The sequence below is a fragment of the Scyliorhinus torazame genome, chromosome 10 (assembly GCF_047496885.1).
Source record: "Scyliorhinus torazame isolate Kashiwa2021f chromosome 10, sScyTor2.1, whole genome shotgun sequence".
NCBI lineage: Eukaryota > Metazoa > Chordata > Chondrichthyes > Carcharhiniformes > Scyliorhinidae > Scyliorhinus > Scyliorhinus torazame.
Genome location: NC_092716.1, coordinates 172,886,485 through 172,904,170, shown reverse-complemented (window position 1 = coordinate 172,904,170; position 17,686 = coordinate 172,886,485). Strand labels below are relative to the sequence as shown.

Here is a 17,686-nt window from a genome sequence, read left to right as displayed (position 1 = left end):
GAGCACGGCCTGGCTGCTGGAGCACGGCCTGGCCGCTAGAGGCCGCCACCGTGCACATGGGCGGCCTCTGACTCGGAAGTGCTGGGCCCATATATAGAACATAGAACATAGTCTGCAGCAAAAGCTGCTAGTTTTACGATGGTTCACTGCTAGCCCCCTGCAGGGCTAAGAATATGTGGCCCTTTCGCGCCAGTTTTTTGGCATGAAAGTCCACAGTTTTTACGGCTGGAGAATCCAGCCCCAGGATTTCATAACATGGTTGGAATGACTGCAGGCTGCCATAGAAGTTGCAGACATTGCAGATAAAGCATATGGGAACCTGGTACAAATTGACAGAGTACAAAAGTTATACTAAGCTTGTGTATAAAACAAATCATCCATCACCAGCTGGAATGATGACTTAATTGATTTGCAAGTTTTCTCGCCTTTCTTTATTTCTATGTTGTTACTAAATTTTGTAAATTATATGCAATTAAGTTCTGTCCCATCAACTAACCATAAGTCAAGTGGCAAGCAAGGCTTTTTCAATACCACACATCAAGTACTCCCAAGCCATATTCAGTACATTTAGATATTGTACAAAGTTCCCTCTGCATTGTCCTAATGAAACACGCCCCATTTTATTTTCTCCATTGTTTTAGTCCCTTTCAGTGAGACCAGCAATTTAATGGCAATAACATTTTATAACATGCATACCCACTTAGACAAGCAACTCTTCATTGATCCGCGGGCTAAATTGCAAACCAGGGGTTGGATTCTCTAAAAATAGGGTTATGTCCCCACGCCGGCGTAACAATGCTGGCGTTTCACTCTTGACTTTCCTTTAAAAAGTCAAGAGCGATTCACTTACCTGCAGGGGGCTAGCAGGGCCCCGGAGTGCTTCTCGCAGCCCTGGCTGCGGACACGGCCACCGCACATCCGGTCAGGAGTCCGCGCATGCGCACGGTGGCGGCTGCGCCGTGCGCCATGGCAGACGCGGACCGACATCGACAATGTAGGCTCCCGCCCCCCCCGAGATGGTGCACGCCCGTGGATCAGAGCCGCGCAATCGCTGCCCTGGCCGCCTAAGAGGTGCCCCTCCAGTGCTCAATCCCCCGCCCCCTACCAGGGCAGTCACGGACTGAGTCCGCAGCCGCCACCTGAAGTTCTCGACCGGCAATACATGGTTAGAACCACGCCGTCGGGAACTCGGCCAGTTTTGCCCGGAGAATCGCTGCGGGGGGGGGTCTCTGTCAATGGCCCCCAGCCGTGCCTCATAATCCGCGCGTGAAGTGGAAGCGGCGCCGGGCACGATTCCCACGTAAACATAGATTCTCCACCCCCACGCCAAATGCGATTTTGGCACGGGGCTACGGAGAATCCCGCACCAGGTCTAATAACCTACACACCAAATTCTTCAGAGTCTTAGGTATTTGTGATAGTGGAATAATTTTTAAAGCAGTATTCACTGGTCCAGTATGACACTCAGTGCTCCTGTTGAGGCCATACTGTGTTTTAAGAATACCAAAAGTTTAATACAATTTCCTGGTTTTTGTAATCTATTTAGAAATAGCAGGAACCCCTATACTTTATTAACTGGTAGCGCCCCTGCCTCTGAGCCAGAAGTTCTGGGTTCAAGTCCCATCCCAGGCTAAGGAAGGTGCATTCATAATGTGCCTAACAGATTGAGTATCAATCTGCAAAATCCTTCCAAAACGTCAATGGCAGATGGTAAGGCTGGATGGTAAGACAGTATGTAGAGGGAGGCCGCACATGAGGTGGCTCTCACCAGAGTACTGAATTTTTTGCCCTTTTTGTTCAGTTTCTGGGGGTACTTCTGTTTGAAATCCTATCTGATCGATGAGATAAGGTGCCCACACAAGGGAGGTACCCAGATGAACCAGGGAAAACAAATGAAAGAAATTTGTTGATGAAGTCGGAGACTTCTCGGGGCTCTTCGGTGGAGAAAATGGTGCTGGAGGGTGGTGCTGCGACTCTGTCCACTCCACTAATGGTTTCGGTGCCAACTGGCACCTTGGCAGTGGAATTTGTGAAGCAGAAGCGGTCGATAGAAGAGGCTCTGGCTCCCATTCGGTCAGCGTTGAAAAAGACCAACAAGTTGGTAAAAGCGCATGGCGCCACAATAAAGGGAGTGGAGGCAGCTCTCTCGAAACACAGTGACCAGATTGCCATCTGGAAGCTGAGATGTTACACTTGGCCAATGTCAATAAAGAACGATGTCAATAAAGAACTGAAGGCCAAAGTGGATGATCTGGAGAATCATTCTAGGAGGCAGAATATCAGAATTGTGGGGTTGCCGGAGGGACTGGAAGGCCCAACTTGCACAGAATACTTCTCCAAGATGTTTGGGAAGATGGTGGGGGAGGGTGGCCTCCCGAGCTGGATCGAGCAACGGGGAAGGTCACGCTATCAGGATGTATCAAGACGTTGGAGTGGAGCTTGCGAGAAAACGGGCGGCGTTTAATAAATCTATGGCACTCTCTTTAAGAATGGAGTTGGATTTGGGGGTGGTGTATCCGGCAAGGTTCAGAGTGAACTTTGAGTCAAAAGACTTTTTTTGAAGTGCCAGTGGGTGCAGGGGCTTTTGTAAAAAAACATGGGCTGGGTGCGTGATCAGGGTTTATGTGTGGTATTTGGATGTTGGGGATGGGTATGTGCTGTGGGAAGATGTTGGGATATTTTGTGTATGTCGCATTTCTTTGTTCTTGGATGGGTCGATGGCTTGAAAGGTTGGATTTGGGCGAGGAAGGTTATGGGGCGATTTTGTTCTTGGTGTTATAATTGTTATGGGTAAATGTGGCCCCCTGTTGAAATGGTTGTAAGGGGTTTTATTCTACTTTTTTGTTGCTGTCAATATTTGTCTTGACTCTGGGCGGGGGCCGCCCTGCTAGCTGAATTGTTAGCTAGTTAGCAGGAGCGGAGCGGTAGAGGTAGCTGCAGCTCATTATCATAGTTTAAATTTATTTTTGTTCTGTTTGAGATTAGGATTAGTAGAATTGGCATTTTGGGATTTCCATTCACCTCACTGATATGTGTGTGTGCATTTGGGTATTGTTTGGAGGTAGGGAGGTGGGGGGGGACAAGGAAAGCTTGCTGACAGCGAATACAGATTTTTCTTTGTTTTGTCTTGCTGGTGGGATGGGTGGCAATCTTGGGTGGGCCTGGTGCCTGTCCTCTCCAAGTAGTTGATGGATGACCCCTTTTGGTGAAAATGGCTGACGCCGGATCAAGGGGGGTGGGAGGCCCCCAATTTGGCTGGTCACCTGGAATGTATGAGGGTTGAATGGCCCAGTGAAAAGGTTGAGGGTATCTGCGCACCTGAAAAGTTTGAGTGGTCATATGGTGCCTCTGTAGGAAACCCATTTGCAGGTAAGGGACCAGACTAGGTTGCAGAAGAGGTGGATGGGTCAGGTATTTCACTCTGGTTTCGATGGTAGGGCCCGGAGGCGGCAATTTTGATCAATAAAAGTGTTCAGTTTTCAGCTGCTAGGATCTTGGCGATCCAAATGATAGATTTCTGATTGTTAGTGGGTCCTTGGCGGGCACCTTAGTGGTCTTGGTTAACATTTATGCACCAAATGATACAGGTTTTGCTAACAAGTTGCTGGCCTCCATTCCTGACTTGGATTCACATCAGCTAATCGTTGGGGGGGGGGGGGGAGACAGTCTCTCCTTCCCTGGGTGAAGGCGACGGGTTTTTCGGCGATAGTGATTTCAGACCATGCTCCACATTTTGTGGATATGGTCCGAGAGTCAGGTCCCTCCCAACGCCTGGCATGGAGTTTGAATATGACGCTGTTGGTAGACAAAGGTTTTTGCGATTGTATGTCCTCCACAATTGGGGAGTATATCAAATTCAATAAAAGTGAGTCTCTCTTGCCTTCTACGCTGTGGGAGGTCCTTAACGTGGTCATTAGGGGGGAGATAATTTCTTACAAGGCACACGTGGAAAGGGGGGAGCAGCAGAGGTTGATGCACTCCATCCTGGAGGTGAACCATCAGTACTCGCTTGGCCCTTCCCCAGAGTTACTTGTGAGAAGGAAAATGTTACAGACGTAGTTTGATTTGCTATCAACAGGTAAGGCAGTGAGCCAGTTTAGAGGATCGAGGGGATCATTTTATGACCATGGGGGGGAAAGGCCAGTTGCTTTTTAGGTGATCAGCTGAGGCGTCAGGCTGCCTCTCGGGAGATTGTGCAGATAAAGGACTCGGGCAGCAGGTTGGTTTCCATCCTGCCTAAAGTCAATGCTGCTTCAAAACATTCTATAGGGATCTCTATAGATCGGAGCCCCCAGAGGAGGGTTCGGCCATGGTGACATTTTTGGATAGCATTGTCCTTTCCGTTGGTGGAGAGAGAGGCGGGAGGAGTTGGAATCCCTGTTGGATCCTGAGGAAATTATGAAATATATTGGGTTAATGCAGACAGTAAGGCTCCTGGCACTGATGGATTCCCCATTGAGTTTTACAAGACGTTTGCGGGTCAGTTGATCCCATTAATATGTTTAATGACTCCTTGTCCCGGGGCTCGTTACCCATCACATTGGTGCAGGCCTCTATTTCCCTGATCCTGAAGGACAAGAACCCAGTGGAATGTGGGTCATTTTGTCCCATTTTGCTTTTAAATACAGATGTTAAATTGCCCACAAAAGGCACTGCGGTTGGAGCACTGCCTTCCAGAGGTGATCGCGGAAGACCAGGCAGGCTTTGTTAAGGGTCAGCAGAGGTAGGTCGACTGCTGACCTATCTTGTGCCTGAACCAGAGGTGATTCTGTACATGGATGGCAAAAAAGCGTTCAATAGGGTGGAGTGGGGATATACCACAGAATCATAGAATGGCTATAGTGCAGAAGGAGGCCATTCGGACTTTGAGATTTTTGGGAGGTTTGGTTTTGGGCAAAAGTTCATATCGTGGATTTGTTTGCTGTTTCGGGCTCCAACTGCTAGTGTCCACACTAATGTATTGAGGTTGGAGTATTTTCCGTTGAACAGGGGTAGAGGCAGGGATGTCCATTACCTCTACTTCTGTTTGCTTTGGCAATTGATCCACTGGCCATAGCGTTAAGAACCTCCAGTAACTCGAAGGGAATAAGTCAGGGATGGAGGGAGCATAAGGTGTCCTTGTAAGCAGATGATCTGCTTCTTCATATTATGAACCCAGTTTCCATTAAGGATGAGATAATGAAGCTAGAGTTTTGGCTCTTTCTCTGGATATAAGTTGAATTTGGACAAGAGCAATACTTTGCGATCAATCCTTTGGGGAGGGGAGTCCATCTGGGGATGTTGCCTTTTTACCTTGCCAGATCTAGCTCTCGACATCTGGGAATCCGGGTGGCCACGACTAGGCCTCATTCCATAAATTAAATTATGTTCATCTGGTGAATGGGGTCAAGTCTGAATTGCAGAAGTGGGACAACCTTTCCCTCTCCTTGGCAGGCAGGGTCCAGACTATTAGAATGAATGTCCTCCTGAGGATGTTGTTTATTTTTCAGTGTCTCCCCATTTTTCTTCCTCAATCCTTTTTGCTAGAGTTAACAAGTTAGTGCCCTCTTTTATTTGAGTGGACAAGACCCCAAAGATTCATAAGATGTTTCTCCAGAGGATGGGTTAACTTTGCCTAATTTGTTATTTTATAATTGAGCTGCTAATATTGAGAAAGTACTGGGGTGGCTTAATGATCTGGATTCCATTTGGGGGCAATTGGAGGCGAATTCTAGTAGGGGCTCTAGTTTGGGTGCGTTAGTGACTGCATTATTTCCGTTCTCTCTGCTAGATTTTCTTTGAATTCGATAGTGGTGTCCACCCTGAGACTCTGGATGGAATTTAGACAGCATTTTAAATTGAGCTCCATTTCTTTGTTAGTCCATGTCTGTAGTAATCCTCTCTTTGTGCCAGCAAGCTTGGACTTGACGTTTAAGACGTAGGAGGGGAAGGGTCTAGAAAGGTTTCGGGACTTGTTCGTGGAGGGAAGGTTTGCCAGTTTTGAGGCGCTGTCGGAAATATTAAAAAAAAAAAATATTTGATTGAAAATTTTTGGTCAACCATCACAGTACATTGTGTATCCTTTACACAATAATATAACAGTATAAGTAACAATGACCTGTTTTATAAACAAAGAATAGATAATATATAACAAAAACGAAAACTGCCTTGTCTCAGATAAACACTCTCCAAAAATATGATTTAACAGTCCAATATACAATTATTTATAGCAACGACCTATACATATTATACATATATATTAACAACCCTGAGAGTCCTTCTGGTCCCCCCCCCCACCCCCTCTTATTAAGAGCCCAAAAGTCCGTTCCACCAGGAGCTGCCGAAACGTGCGACTCAGCTGGTCATCGCCGCACCCGGAAGCCGTCGGAAATATTTTAATGCCCTGGGACCAATTTGTTCAGATTCTTCCAGATTTGTGATTTTTTGCAGAAGACTATTCCTTCTCTTCCCCTGCACCGTCCTCCCTGTTGAAGAGGATTTTATCTTTGGCCGGGTCTAGTGGGAGGAGCATTTGAGTACTTATGGCCAGATCATGTCAGCGGATCGGTTCTGTTGGATGAGGTGAAGATAAAATGGGAGGGTGAATTGGGTCCTATTCTGGATGAAGAGGTGTGGAGTGAGGCTCTACTTGGGCCAAATCCACGTTCCCCTGTGCTCTACTTACTTTGGTCCAGTTCAAGGTGGTGCACAGGCCTCATCTGACCAAGGTGAGGATGTGATTTTTTTGTTGGGGGTGGATGACAGATGTCAGCGGTGTTCTCGGAGGCCGGCTAATCATATGCACCTATTCTGGTTATGTCCCAAATTGTTAAGCTTTTGGGTCTCCTTCTTTAACACCATGTCAGAGATTTTTAATGTCAATCTGGAGTCATATCCACTGGTGGCCGTTTTCTGGGTCTCGGACCCGCCAGGCTGCAAACGGGGGTGAAGACGGATGTCCTCACCTTTGCCTTGATAATAGCCCGGAGGCGAGTTCTGCTTGGGTGGAGGTCTCCTACGCCGTCCAGTGGCTCGGTCTGGTTGGGTGACCTCATGGAGGTTCCACATTTTGAGAAAGTCAAGTCACCGATAGAAAGTCGGTCGAAGGGTTCTACCAAAGATGAGGGCCTTTCATTTCCTTTTTCCAGGAGTTGGTCACCACCAGTAGTTAAGGGGGTTTTCCAGCCATTTTGGACCACGCCCTGCATTGGGTGGACTTGGAGATGGGGAGGAGAGGAACCAGCGCCCGCTGTGGCGCTTGGAGGTGGGGCTGTTGGCGGACGAGGAGGTGAGCAAGCGGGTCCGAGGAAGTATAGAGAGGTACTTTAAGACCAACGACAACGGGGAGGTCTGAGTGGGGATGGTATGGGAGGCACTGAAGGCGGTGGTGAGGGGAGAGCTGATCTCCATCAGGGCCCACAAGGAGCGGAGGGAGTGGGGGGAGAGGGAGAGGCTGGTGGGGGAGATGGTGAGGGTAGACAGGAGGTATGCGGAAGAGCCTGAGGAAGGATTGTTGAGGAAGAGGCGCAGCCTCCAGGCCGAATTCGACCTGGTGACCACCAGGAAGGCGGACGTGCAGTGGAGGAAGGCCCAGGGGGCGGTCTATGAGTATGGGGAAAAGGCGGGACGCAGCTAGGGAGATCGGGGGAGTTAAGGACAGGGGAGGGAGCGTGGTGCGGAGTGGGGTTGGCATCAATGGGGTCTTCAGGGACTTCTACGAGGAATTGTACCGATCCGAGCCCCCACGGGAGGAGGGAGGGATGGGCCGTTTCCTGGACCAATTGAGGTTTCCAAAGGTGGAAGAGGGACTGGTGGCGGGACTGGGGGCCCCGATTGGGCTGGAGGAGCTGATCAAAGGGATAGGAAGCATGCAGGTGGGGAAGGCACCGGGGCCAGATGGTTTCCCGGTCGAGTTCTATAAAAAATCTATGGACCTGTTGGGCCCGCTGTTAGTTAGGACCTTTAATGAGGCAAGGCAGGGGTTTGCTTTACCCCCAACGATGTCCCGGGCACTGATCTCCTTGATCCTGAGGCGGTTTCCTTGCTAAATGTAGATGCCAAGGTGCTGGCGAAGGTCTTAGCCACGAGGATTGAGGATTGTGTGCCGCAGATCATCCATGAGGACCAGATGGGGTTTGTGAAGGGCAGACAGTTGAACGCGAATGTGCGGAGGCTTTTGAACGTTATCATGATGCCGGCGAGGGAGGGGGAGGCGGAGATAGTGGTGGCGGTGGACGCTGAGAAAGCCTTCGATAGGGTAGAGTGGGGGTACCTGTGGGAGGTGCTGAAGAGGTTCGGGTTTGGGGAGGGTTTGTCAGGTGGGTTAGGCTGTTGTATGAGGTCCCGATGGCGAGTGTGGCCACAAATAGGAGGAGGTCCGAGTACTTTTGGTTGCACCGAGGGACGAGACAGGGGTGTCCCCTGTCCCCCCTGCTCTTCGCACTGGCGATTGAACCCCTGGCTATGGCACTGAGGGAGTCAAGGAACTGGATGGGGTTGGTGCGGGCTGGGGAGGAGCATAGGGTGTCGCTTTATGCGGACGACCTGCTGCTGTATGTGGCGGACCCGGTGGGAGGAATGCCAGAGGTAATGAGGATCCTTAGGGAATTCGGGGAATTTTCGGGGTACAAGCTCAATATGGGGAAGAGCGAGCTGTTCGTAGTTCAGCTCGGGGACCAGGAGAGGGGGATTGGCGAGCTCCCACTAAAAAGGGTGGAGAGGAGCTTCAGATATTTGGGGGTCCAGGTGGCCAGGAGCTGGGGGGCCCCGCATAGGCTTAACTTTACAAGGCTGGTGGAGCAAATGGAAGAGGAGTTCAAGAGGTGGGACACGTTGCCGCTGTCCCTGGCGGGTAGGGTGTAGTCAATCAAAATGACGGTGCTCCCAAGGTTTTTGTTCCTGTTCCAGTGCCTCCCTGTGTTTATCCCGAAGTATAACAGGAGTATAATGGGGTTTGTGTGGGCGCGAGGGACTCCGAGGGTGAGAAGGGTGTTCCTGGAGCAGAGTAGAGATAGGGGGGGCTGGTGCTGCCCAACCTCTGTGGGTACTACTGGGCCGCCATTGCGACGATGGTGCGCAAGTGGGGGAGGGGGCTGCATGGAAAAGGCTGGAGACGGCGTCCTGTGTGGGTACGAGTCTGGGGGCGCTGGCAACGGCACCGCTGCCGCTCCCTCCAAGGAGGTATACCACGAGCCCGGTGGTGGAGGCGGCCCTCAAAATTTGGGGGCAGTGGAGGCGGCATAGGGCGGAAGTTAGGGCCTCGGCGTGGACCCCATTACGGGGGAACCACCGGTTCGTCCCAGGAAGAACAAGTGGAGGGTTTTCCGGATGGCACAGGGCAGGGATACGAAAGTTGGGGGACCTGTTTGTGGATGGGAAGTTCGCGAGCTTGGGTGAGCTGGAGGAGAAGTACGGGCTCCACGCAGGGAACACCTTCAGGTACTTCCAGGTAAGGGCGTTTGCCAGACGGCAGGTGGTGGAATTCCCGCGGCTACTGCCACACACAGTACAGGACAGGGTGCTCTCGGGGGGTGTGGGTGGGTGTGGGGAAGATCTCGGAAACGTACCAGGTGATGCAGGAGGAGGAGGAGGCCTCGGTGGTGGAGTTGAAAGGTAAGTGGGAGGAGGAGTTGGGAGAGGAGATCGAAGAGGGGACGTGGGCAGATGCCCTAGGGAGAGTGAACTCTTCCTCTTTGTGCACGAGGCTCAGCCTCATACAGTTTAAGGTGCTGCACAGGGCACACATGACCGGGACAAGGATGAGCCGGTTCTTTGGGGGTGAGGACAGGTGTGTTAGGTGTCAGGGAGCCCAGCAAATCACACCCATATGTTCTGGGCATGCCCAGCACTGGAGGAATTTTGGAAGGGCGTAGTGAGGACGGTGTCGAGGGTGGTAGGATCTAGGGTCAAACCGGGCTGGGGGCTCGCAATATTTGGGGTGGCAGAGGAGCCGGGAGGTGAAAGAGGCCGGAATTCTGGCCTTTGCGTCCCTGGTAGCCCGCCGAAGGATTCTCCTTCAGTGGAAAGATGCGAGGCCCCCAAGCGTGGAATCCTGGATCAGCGATATGGCAGGGTTCATTAAATTGGAGAGGGTAAAATTTGCTTGAGAGAGTCGGTACAAGGGTTCCCTAGGCGGTGGCAACCGTTCTTAGACTTTCTGGCAGAATGATAGACATTGGTCAATGGCAGCAGCAGCTCGGGGGGTGGGGGGGGGTTTACTTTATTTTTGTTTATGTTATTTACACTGGAGGGTCTGAGGGGGTGTATACACCTGTTGTATTAAGTCAGGGTGTTAATGTATTATTTATGTACAGGGGGGGAGGGGTTTGGGGGGTTGCTTTTTTAGATTGTGTTTTGTACTTAACCCTGTTGGGTTCTTTTTTCTTTCTCATTTTGTTATTGATATTTTATGAAAACCTTTAATAAAAATTTTTTTTTTTTTAAAAAGGGGGGTTTCCTTTTTAGCTGATGGGGAGGGGGGGTGGGGGGAGAACTGGGTGTGTTGATTGTTTATTGTATTCTTTCTGTTTGATAACTTGTAGCATCTGTTGCGTATTATTCTGTTTTGTTCTTTTGTAAAAGCTTTTAATAAAAATATATATATATATTTTGTTATAAATTTAGAGTATCCAGTTATTTTTTTCCAATTAAGGGATAATTTGACAGGCCAATCCACCTACTCTACACATTTTTGGGTTGTGGGAGTGAGACCCACACAGACACGGGGAGAATGTGCAAACTCCACACGGACAGTGACCCGGGGCCTGGATCAAATCCCGGTCCTCAGCGCCGTGAGGCAACAGTGCTAACCATTGTTGCCACCATGCTGCCCTAAAAAAAAATATTTTTTAAGTGGCAGGTGGTCAGACTGTGGGAGAGGCTACTGGTCAGACAGCTTGATGCAGAGTGGTGCCCTTCAAGCTATAGGCGTCCGGTGACAGGCTAGCAGCTTGTTCCAGAAAATAACTCGCTACGGGAACAGATGAAACCACTAGGCACAACATTACATGGTTCAAAATCTGGCACTTGAATGCATTCTTTCAAAATTTCTTAAACTACAATAGTATGATTCCACTAAAACATAAAATGTGAGACTGCTCACATCTATAGGCTGCAAACGACTGCTAATTGCAACATCTTCTGAACGACGTAATAATCAACCACATCTGGGAATGCTGATTCTGGTCAAATGTTGGCGAGAGCTTCCGTAGTGCAGGAAGTGGTCACTTACTGAGACAGTAGGTCAGAGTGGTAGTAATAGTCAGACAGTTTGTCCAGAAATGAGCGAGGCTCCAGGATAAAGGTTGGTAATACAACTCGTGATAGGTCCATTCCAGGTCGTAGCTGCTTCAACACTGTCCACATCAGACTCTTGTTTTCTTCAGTCACTGTTTCAGTCTGAGTGGTTTCACCAATCTATAGACCCAAAAAAAAAAATCACGTTGTTGTCATAGAGTCATGGATGTTTGCTTGTCCATGCCGCCCAGTTTCCATCATTAAGCTACTCTCATTTGCCTGCATTTGGCCCATATCCCTCTGTACCCACCCTGCCCATGTAACTGTCTACCCACCCTGTCCATGTAACTGTCAAACTGCTTTTTAAAGGAAAAAATTGGACCCACCTCTACCACGGCCTCTGGCAGCCCGTTCCAGATGCTCACCATCCTCTGTGTGAAGAAATTTCCCCTCTGGTCTCTTTTGTATCTCTCCCCTCTCACCTTAAACCTGTGCCCTCTAGTTCTAGACTCCTCTACCTTTGGGAAAAGGTATCAACTATCTACCTTCTCTATGCTCCTCATTATTTTATAGACCTCTATAAAATCACCCCTAAGCCTCCTATGCTCCATGGAAAAAGTCCCAGCCTATCCAGACTCTCCTTATAACTCAGCCCATCAAGTTCTGGTAGCATCCTCGTAAATCTCTTCTGCACTCTTTCTAGTTTAACAAGAACCTTTCTATAATAGGGTGACCAGAACTGAACACAGTATTCCATTGTATGGGTTTACCAATGTCTTGTACAACTTCAACAAGACGTCCCAACTCCTGTACTCTATTTCTGACCAATAAAACCTAGCATGCTGAACGCCTTCTTCACCACCCTGTCCACCTTCGACTTCACCTTCAAGAGCTATGAACCTGTCAGTAACATATGGGCTCTTCCTTCAGACCCAGTGAGAGAAACTTCCCCAGCATCTTAGATGACTCTCCTGTGTTTGTGTGGAACAGAAAATTTGGAGTCATGATTCTGAAACCTAACCATTATCTAATGACCCCTGTAGGAACATGTACATGAGGATAGGATCAACTCAGCCCTTGCGGTTAACTAACCTGGTGACAATCAATGTCTGGATTCAAAGTGAAAAGTAGAAACTTGGGCAAGGTAGCAGAGGGCACTCAGCATCCATGAGGCTGTGCTCTGTGAGAATTAGCTTCAAGAAAGGAGGGGATTTTAAAATACAAATAAAATGATTGCGGTACGGTGGAACAGTGGTTAGAACTGCTGCCTCACGGCACCAGGGATCCGGGTTCAATTCCACTAGCCTTGGGTAAATGTGTGTGGAGTTTGCATGTTCTCCCAATGTCTGCGTGGGTTTCCTTCAGGTGCTCCGGTTTCCTCCCACAGTCCAAAGAGGTACAGTTTGGTGAATTGGCCATGATAAAATTGCCCTTTAGTGTCCAGGCATGTGCAAATTAGGTGGGATTACGGGGATAGGGTGGTGGAGTGGGACTAGGTTGGGTACACTCTTTCAGAAGGTCAGTGTAGACTTGATAGGCCGAATGGCCTCTTTCTGCTCTGTGGGGATTCTATGGTTCTATGGATTACGTTTAACCTCAAACTGTATGTCTTCACCCCATTTTCAAACAGCTTTCTAAATACAATGTACCTTTCAGTTCATACACTTTCTAAACTTGCTTCCTTCTGCTTTGATGCAATATCTTGGAACATAAGAACTAGGTGTAGGCAATTCAGCCCCTCGAGCCTGGTTGATCTCATCTCGGCCTCAACTCCACCTACCTGCATGTTCCCCTTAACCCTTCTCCCGCTACTAATTAAAAATCTATCTACCTCCATAAATCTGTTTAGTATCCCAGTGTCCACTGCACTCTACTGTAGAGAATTCCAAAGGATCACGACCCTTTGAATGAAATAATTCCTCCTCATTTCTTTTTTAAATCTGCTACATATTAGCCTCAAGCTATGGCCTTTCATTCTAGAATGTCCAGCAAGGGGAGACATCCGCTCTACATCTATCCAGTTCATCCCCTTTAGCGTCATGTAAACGTCAATTCGATCTCCTCTCATTCTTCTCAGCTCCAGCAAGTATAGGCCTAAACTGCTCAATCTCTCTTCAAACGACAAGCGATTCATCCCTGGAATCAATCTACTAAACCTTTTCTGAACCGCCTCTAATGCATTTAAATCCTTCCTCAAGTAAGAGGACCAAAATTGTGTGCAGTACAACAGATGTGGTCTCACCAATGCCCTATGCAGTTGCAACAGCACCTCCCTTCTTTTATACTCTATTCCTTTAGTTATAAAGGCCAATATTCCATTTGCCTTCCTTATTATCTGCTGCATCTGCATACTAACTTTCTGCAATTCATGCACGAGGACCACCAGGTCCCTCCACACAAGCATTTTGAAGTCGCTCTTCATTTAGATAATAAGTGAGATAATAAGTTGTTTTTTTATTCCTCCGCCCAAAATGGATAACCTCACGCTTATCCACATTAAATTCCCGTACCGACCACCCCGAACAGGCGCCGGAATGTGGCGACTAGGGGCTTTTCACAGTAACTTCATTGAAGCCTACTTGTGGCAATAAGTGATTATTATTATTATCTGTCAAATTTTGGCCCACTCACCTAAGCTATGTATATTTCTTGTCACTAAAACATCCAAATGGGAGCCTGGTCTTCAACGATTGCCATTTTGGAAATCATGTGCTCAGAAATGTTCCCAAGGATAAATGGGGCGAAATTCTCCGGAAACGGCGCGATGTCTGCCGACTGGCGCCCAAATCAGACGGGCATCGCGCCGCCCCAAAGGTGCGGAATGCTCCGCACCTTTGGGGGCCGAGCCCCAACCTTGAGGGGCTAGGTCGGCGGCGAACGAATTTCCGCCCCGCCAGCTGGCGGAAAAGGCCTTTGGTGCCCCGCCAGCTGGCGCGGAAATGACATCTCCGAGCGGCGCATGCGCGGGAGAGTCAGCGGCTGCTGACAGCTTCCCACGCATGCGCAGTGGAGGGAGCCTCTTCCGCCTCCGCCATGGTGGAGACCGTGGCGGAGGCGGAAGGGAAAGAGTGCCCCCACGGCACAGGCCCGCCCGTGGATCGGTGGGCCCCGATCGCGGGCCAGGCCACCGTGGGGGCACCCCCCGGGGCCAGATCGCCCCGCGCCCCCCCCAGGACCCCGGAGCCCGCCCGCGCCGCCTTGTCCCGCCGGTAAGGTAGGTGGTTTAATTTACGCCGGCGGGTCAGGCATTTTAGCGGCGCGACTTTGGCCTTTCCGGGCCGGAGAATCGCGCGGGGGGGCCCGCCAACCGGCACAGCGCGATTCCCGCCCCCGCCGAATCTCCGGTGCCGGAGACTTCGACAACCGGCGGGGGCGAGATTCACGCCAGCCCCCGGCAATTCTCCGACCCAGTGGGGGGTCGGAGAATCTCGCCCATGGTCACGAGGAAAATAACTTGTTAAATGCCATTACCACATGATACAGAATCTCTGCTCTACCGCACTTACTTCTCCAAACTCCTCTGAATTTTCTGCCACATAAGTTGTCTCTGACAAGTCCTTTCTGCTCATCTCTCCATGGATTTCGGATAGGTCTGTGTCACTTTCCTCACTCCTGCTGCTCTTTTCATTTGTGTCATTTTCCAGCTCCTCGTGGTGAGGATCATTCTCTCGGTCCGATTTGTCGGAGTACATATCAGAGTCTTTGTATTGCATGTGATTTGCAAACTCAGCATCACTTAAACTTAAAAGGACAGAAAATAAGAGATAAGTCTAAGGATAACAAATATTGCCAAAATCATTGTCAATCTACACAAGTGAATTTTAAGAAAATATTTTGAGGCAGAGAGAGAAGTAGAAAATGAAGGGTTCAGAATGGAAGTTTCAGAGGCTGCAGCAACGGCAGCTGATATTTCATAATGGTCAGCAAAGATGCAGGCCAATGAGAAAGAAAGAATCTAGGGAGAAGGATGCACCATCCATGGCCAATTAAGGAAGTTAAAGAATCAAATTGAATGAAAAGGTTTACAATTCCGTGAAGATTAGTGGTAGCTCAGAAGATTGGCCCGGTTTTAAAAGCAGCAAAGAATGACTTAACATTTTCTAAAAAGGGGTAAATTAGAGTATGAGTGAAATCTGGCTAGAAATACAAAAAGAGATAGAGTTTCAACAAGTATTTAAAAAGGAAAAGAGTAATTAAAGTGAGCATGTGTCCCCTAGAGTGGCAGTTTATGAATTCATATTGGGAAATAAGGAAATTGTGGAAGCATTGAACAGACAGTACCTGTCTTCACTACAGAAGAGACATACAGCACCTTCAAAATGTTTTTAAAGGGAGCAAGAAACTTAAAACCAGACAATCACCAGGGAAAGGGTGGAATCTATTAGAACTAAAACTGACAAGTCACAGGAGCTGAGTGACTTCATCCTAGGTCCTAAAAGAAGTGGTTACAGAGATAGTTTAATGCATAGGTTAAATTCTCCAAAATTATCTTGATTCTGCAAAGGTCCCATTAGATTGGAAAATAGTGAACGTGAGTCCTCTATTCAGGAAAGGAAGGATATAGGAAGCAGTTAACCATAGGCCAGTTAGCCTAATTTCTGCCATAGGGAAAACACTAAAATCAATTATTAAGGAGGTTAGAGCAGGACAACTGGGCAGAGTCAACAGTGTTTTGTGAAAGAAAAATCAAATTACATTAAAAAAAAAAGTTCTTTGAGAAAATAATCCACCCTATTTTACTCGTTCCCCTGCCGAAAACATATTCAGCAGGAACATGGGACGGGATTCTCCGACCCCCCCGCCGGGCTGGAGAATCGCCGGGGGGGGGGCAGCATGAATCCCGCCCCACCGCCGGATTCTCCAGCGGCGGTTTTTCGACAGGGGCGGGGTTCACGCCGCGCCGTTCGGGAGCCATTGGCAGTGGGCCTCCCCGGCGACTCTCCGGCCCGCGATGGGCCGGGTTGCCGCCCGTTTTCTGCGGGTCCCGCCGGCCTTTATTACAACAGGTCCGTACCGGCGGGACCTGGCTCTGCGGGCGGCCTGCAGCGTCCTCGGGGGGGGGGGAGATCTGGCCCCCACGATGGCCTGGCCCGCGATCGGGGCCCACCGATCCACGGGTGGGCCTGTGCCGTGGGGGCACTCTTTCCCTCCTGCCGGCTGGTGTAACAGTCCGCCATGTACGGTGCGGAGAAGAACCCCCCTGCGCATGAGCTGGGATCACGCCAGAACACGCTGGCGCTCCCAGCGCATGCGCCTTCTCATGCCAGCCAGCAGAGGCCCTTCGGCGCCGGTTGGCACGGCGCCAAGCACTTCGGCACCGGCTGGTGTGGCGCCAACTCCGCCGGCGCCAGCCTAGCCCCTGAAGGTGCAGAGGATTCCTCACCTTCCGGGCGGCCCGACGCCGGAGTGGTTCACGCCACTCCTCGGCACCGGTATGGCCCGCCCCGCCGGTTAGGGGAGAATTCCGCCCATGTAATATGTAGCCCAAAAGAGTCTACAAAGGATTTTAGATAGGTTAAGTGAGTGGGCAAAAAAACTGTCAGAGTATAATGTGGGGAAATGGGAACTAGTGCAATGTGGCAGAAGGAACAGGAACGTCGGTATAGTATTATGTATTATATATTATTTGAATGAAGAAAGATTGCAACTCTGCGAAATAGAGGGATCTAGATGTTCTGGTACATTAATCCCAGAATATTAGTATGCAGGTAGAGTAAGTGATTGTGAAGGCAAATGGAATGTTGTCATTTATTGCAATGGAATGGCACATGGAAGTAGGGACGTTTTGCGACAATTGGATAGGGACTGGGTAAGACCACATCTGGAATACTTTTTACAGTTTTGGTCCCCTTATTTGAAAAATTATATAATAGCATTCAAAGGTGTTCAGAAAAGGTTCAGCTGACTGATTTCTGGGATGAAGGTGTTATCCTATAAGGAAAGGTTGGACAGGTTGGGCCTGTATCCACTGGAGTTTAGAAGAGATGATCTTATTGAAACATATAAGATCATGAGGGGAATTGACAGCGTGGATGCTGAGAGGATGTTTCCCCTTGTCGGGGAGACTAGCACTCAGGGACATATAGGGTCTCCCACTTAAGATGGAGATGAGGATCATTTTGAGGTCATTGGAATTCCCTTCCCCAGGGAGCAGTGAAGGTTGTGTCATTGAACATTTTTAAAGCTGAATTAGATAGATTCTTGACTGACAAGGGAATCCATGGGGATAGGGGGTAGACATGAAAGTGGAATTTAGGCCACAATCTAATCAGCCATGGTTTTATCAAATGTCAAAGAAGGTTCAAGAGTCTAAATGGCCTACTCTTGCTCCTAATTTGTATGCTCGTAAGGATCTTCCACCTAAGGTAGAATGGAGGTAGTGAAATGCACAACAGCCAACAACTGTTTAAGGTGGAAGGGAAAGGGGTGGGGCAAAGAACATAACACGCAAGTTTTAGGTTGTAGAGGCAGG

At 49.2% G+C, this 17,686-nt stretch overlaps 1 protein-coding gene across 5 annotated transcripts in view; it reads right to left on the bottom strand.

The window, feature by feature from the left end:
* The window catches only part of LOC140431041 (oxysterol-binding protein-related protein 8-like), a 224,053-nt gene that overhangs the window by 42,497 nt on the left and 163,870 nt on the right, over positions 1–17,686 (bottom strand). For all 5 annotated transcript variants that reach the window (XM_072518948.1, XM_072518950.1, XM_072518947.1 and 2 more), the window contains 2 exons: positions 14,721–14,955; positions 11,210–11,394 (listed from right to left, as the gene is read on the bottom strand). In XM_072518948.1, the coding sequence (XP_072375049.1) occupies positions 11,210–11,394; positions 14,721–14,955 (420 nt within the window). The remainder of the gene's footprint in view (positions 1–11,209; positions 11,395–14,720; positions 14,956–17,686) is intronic.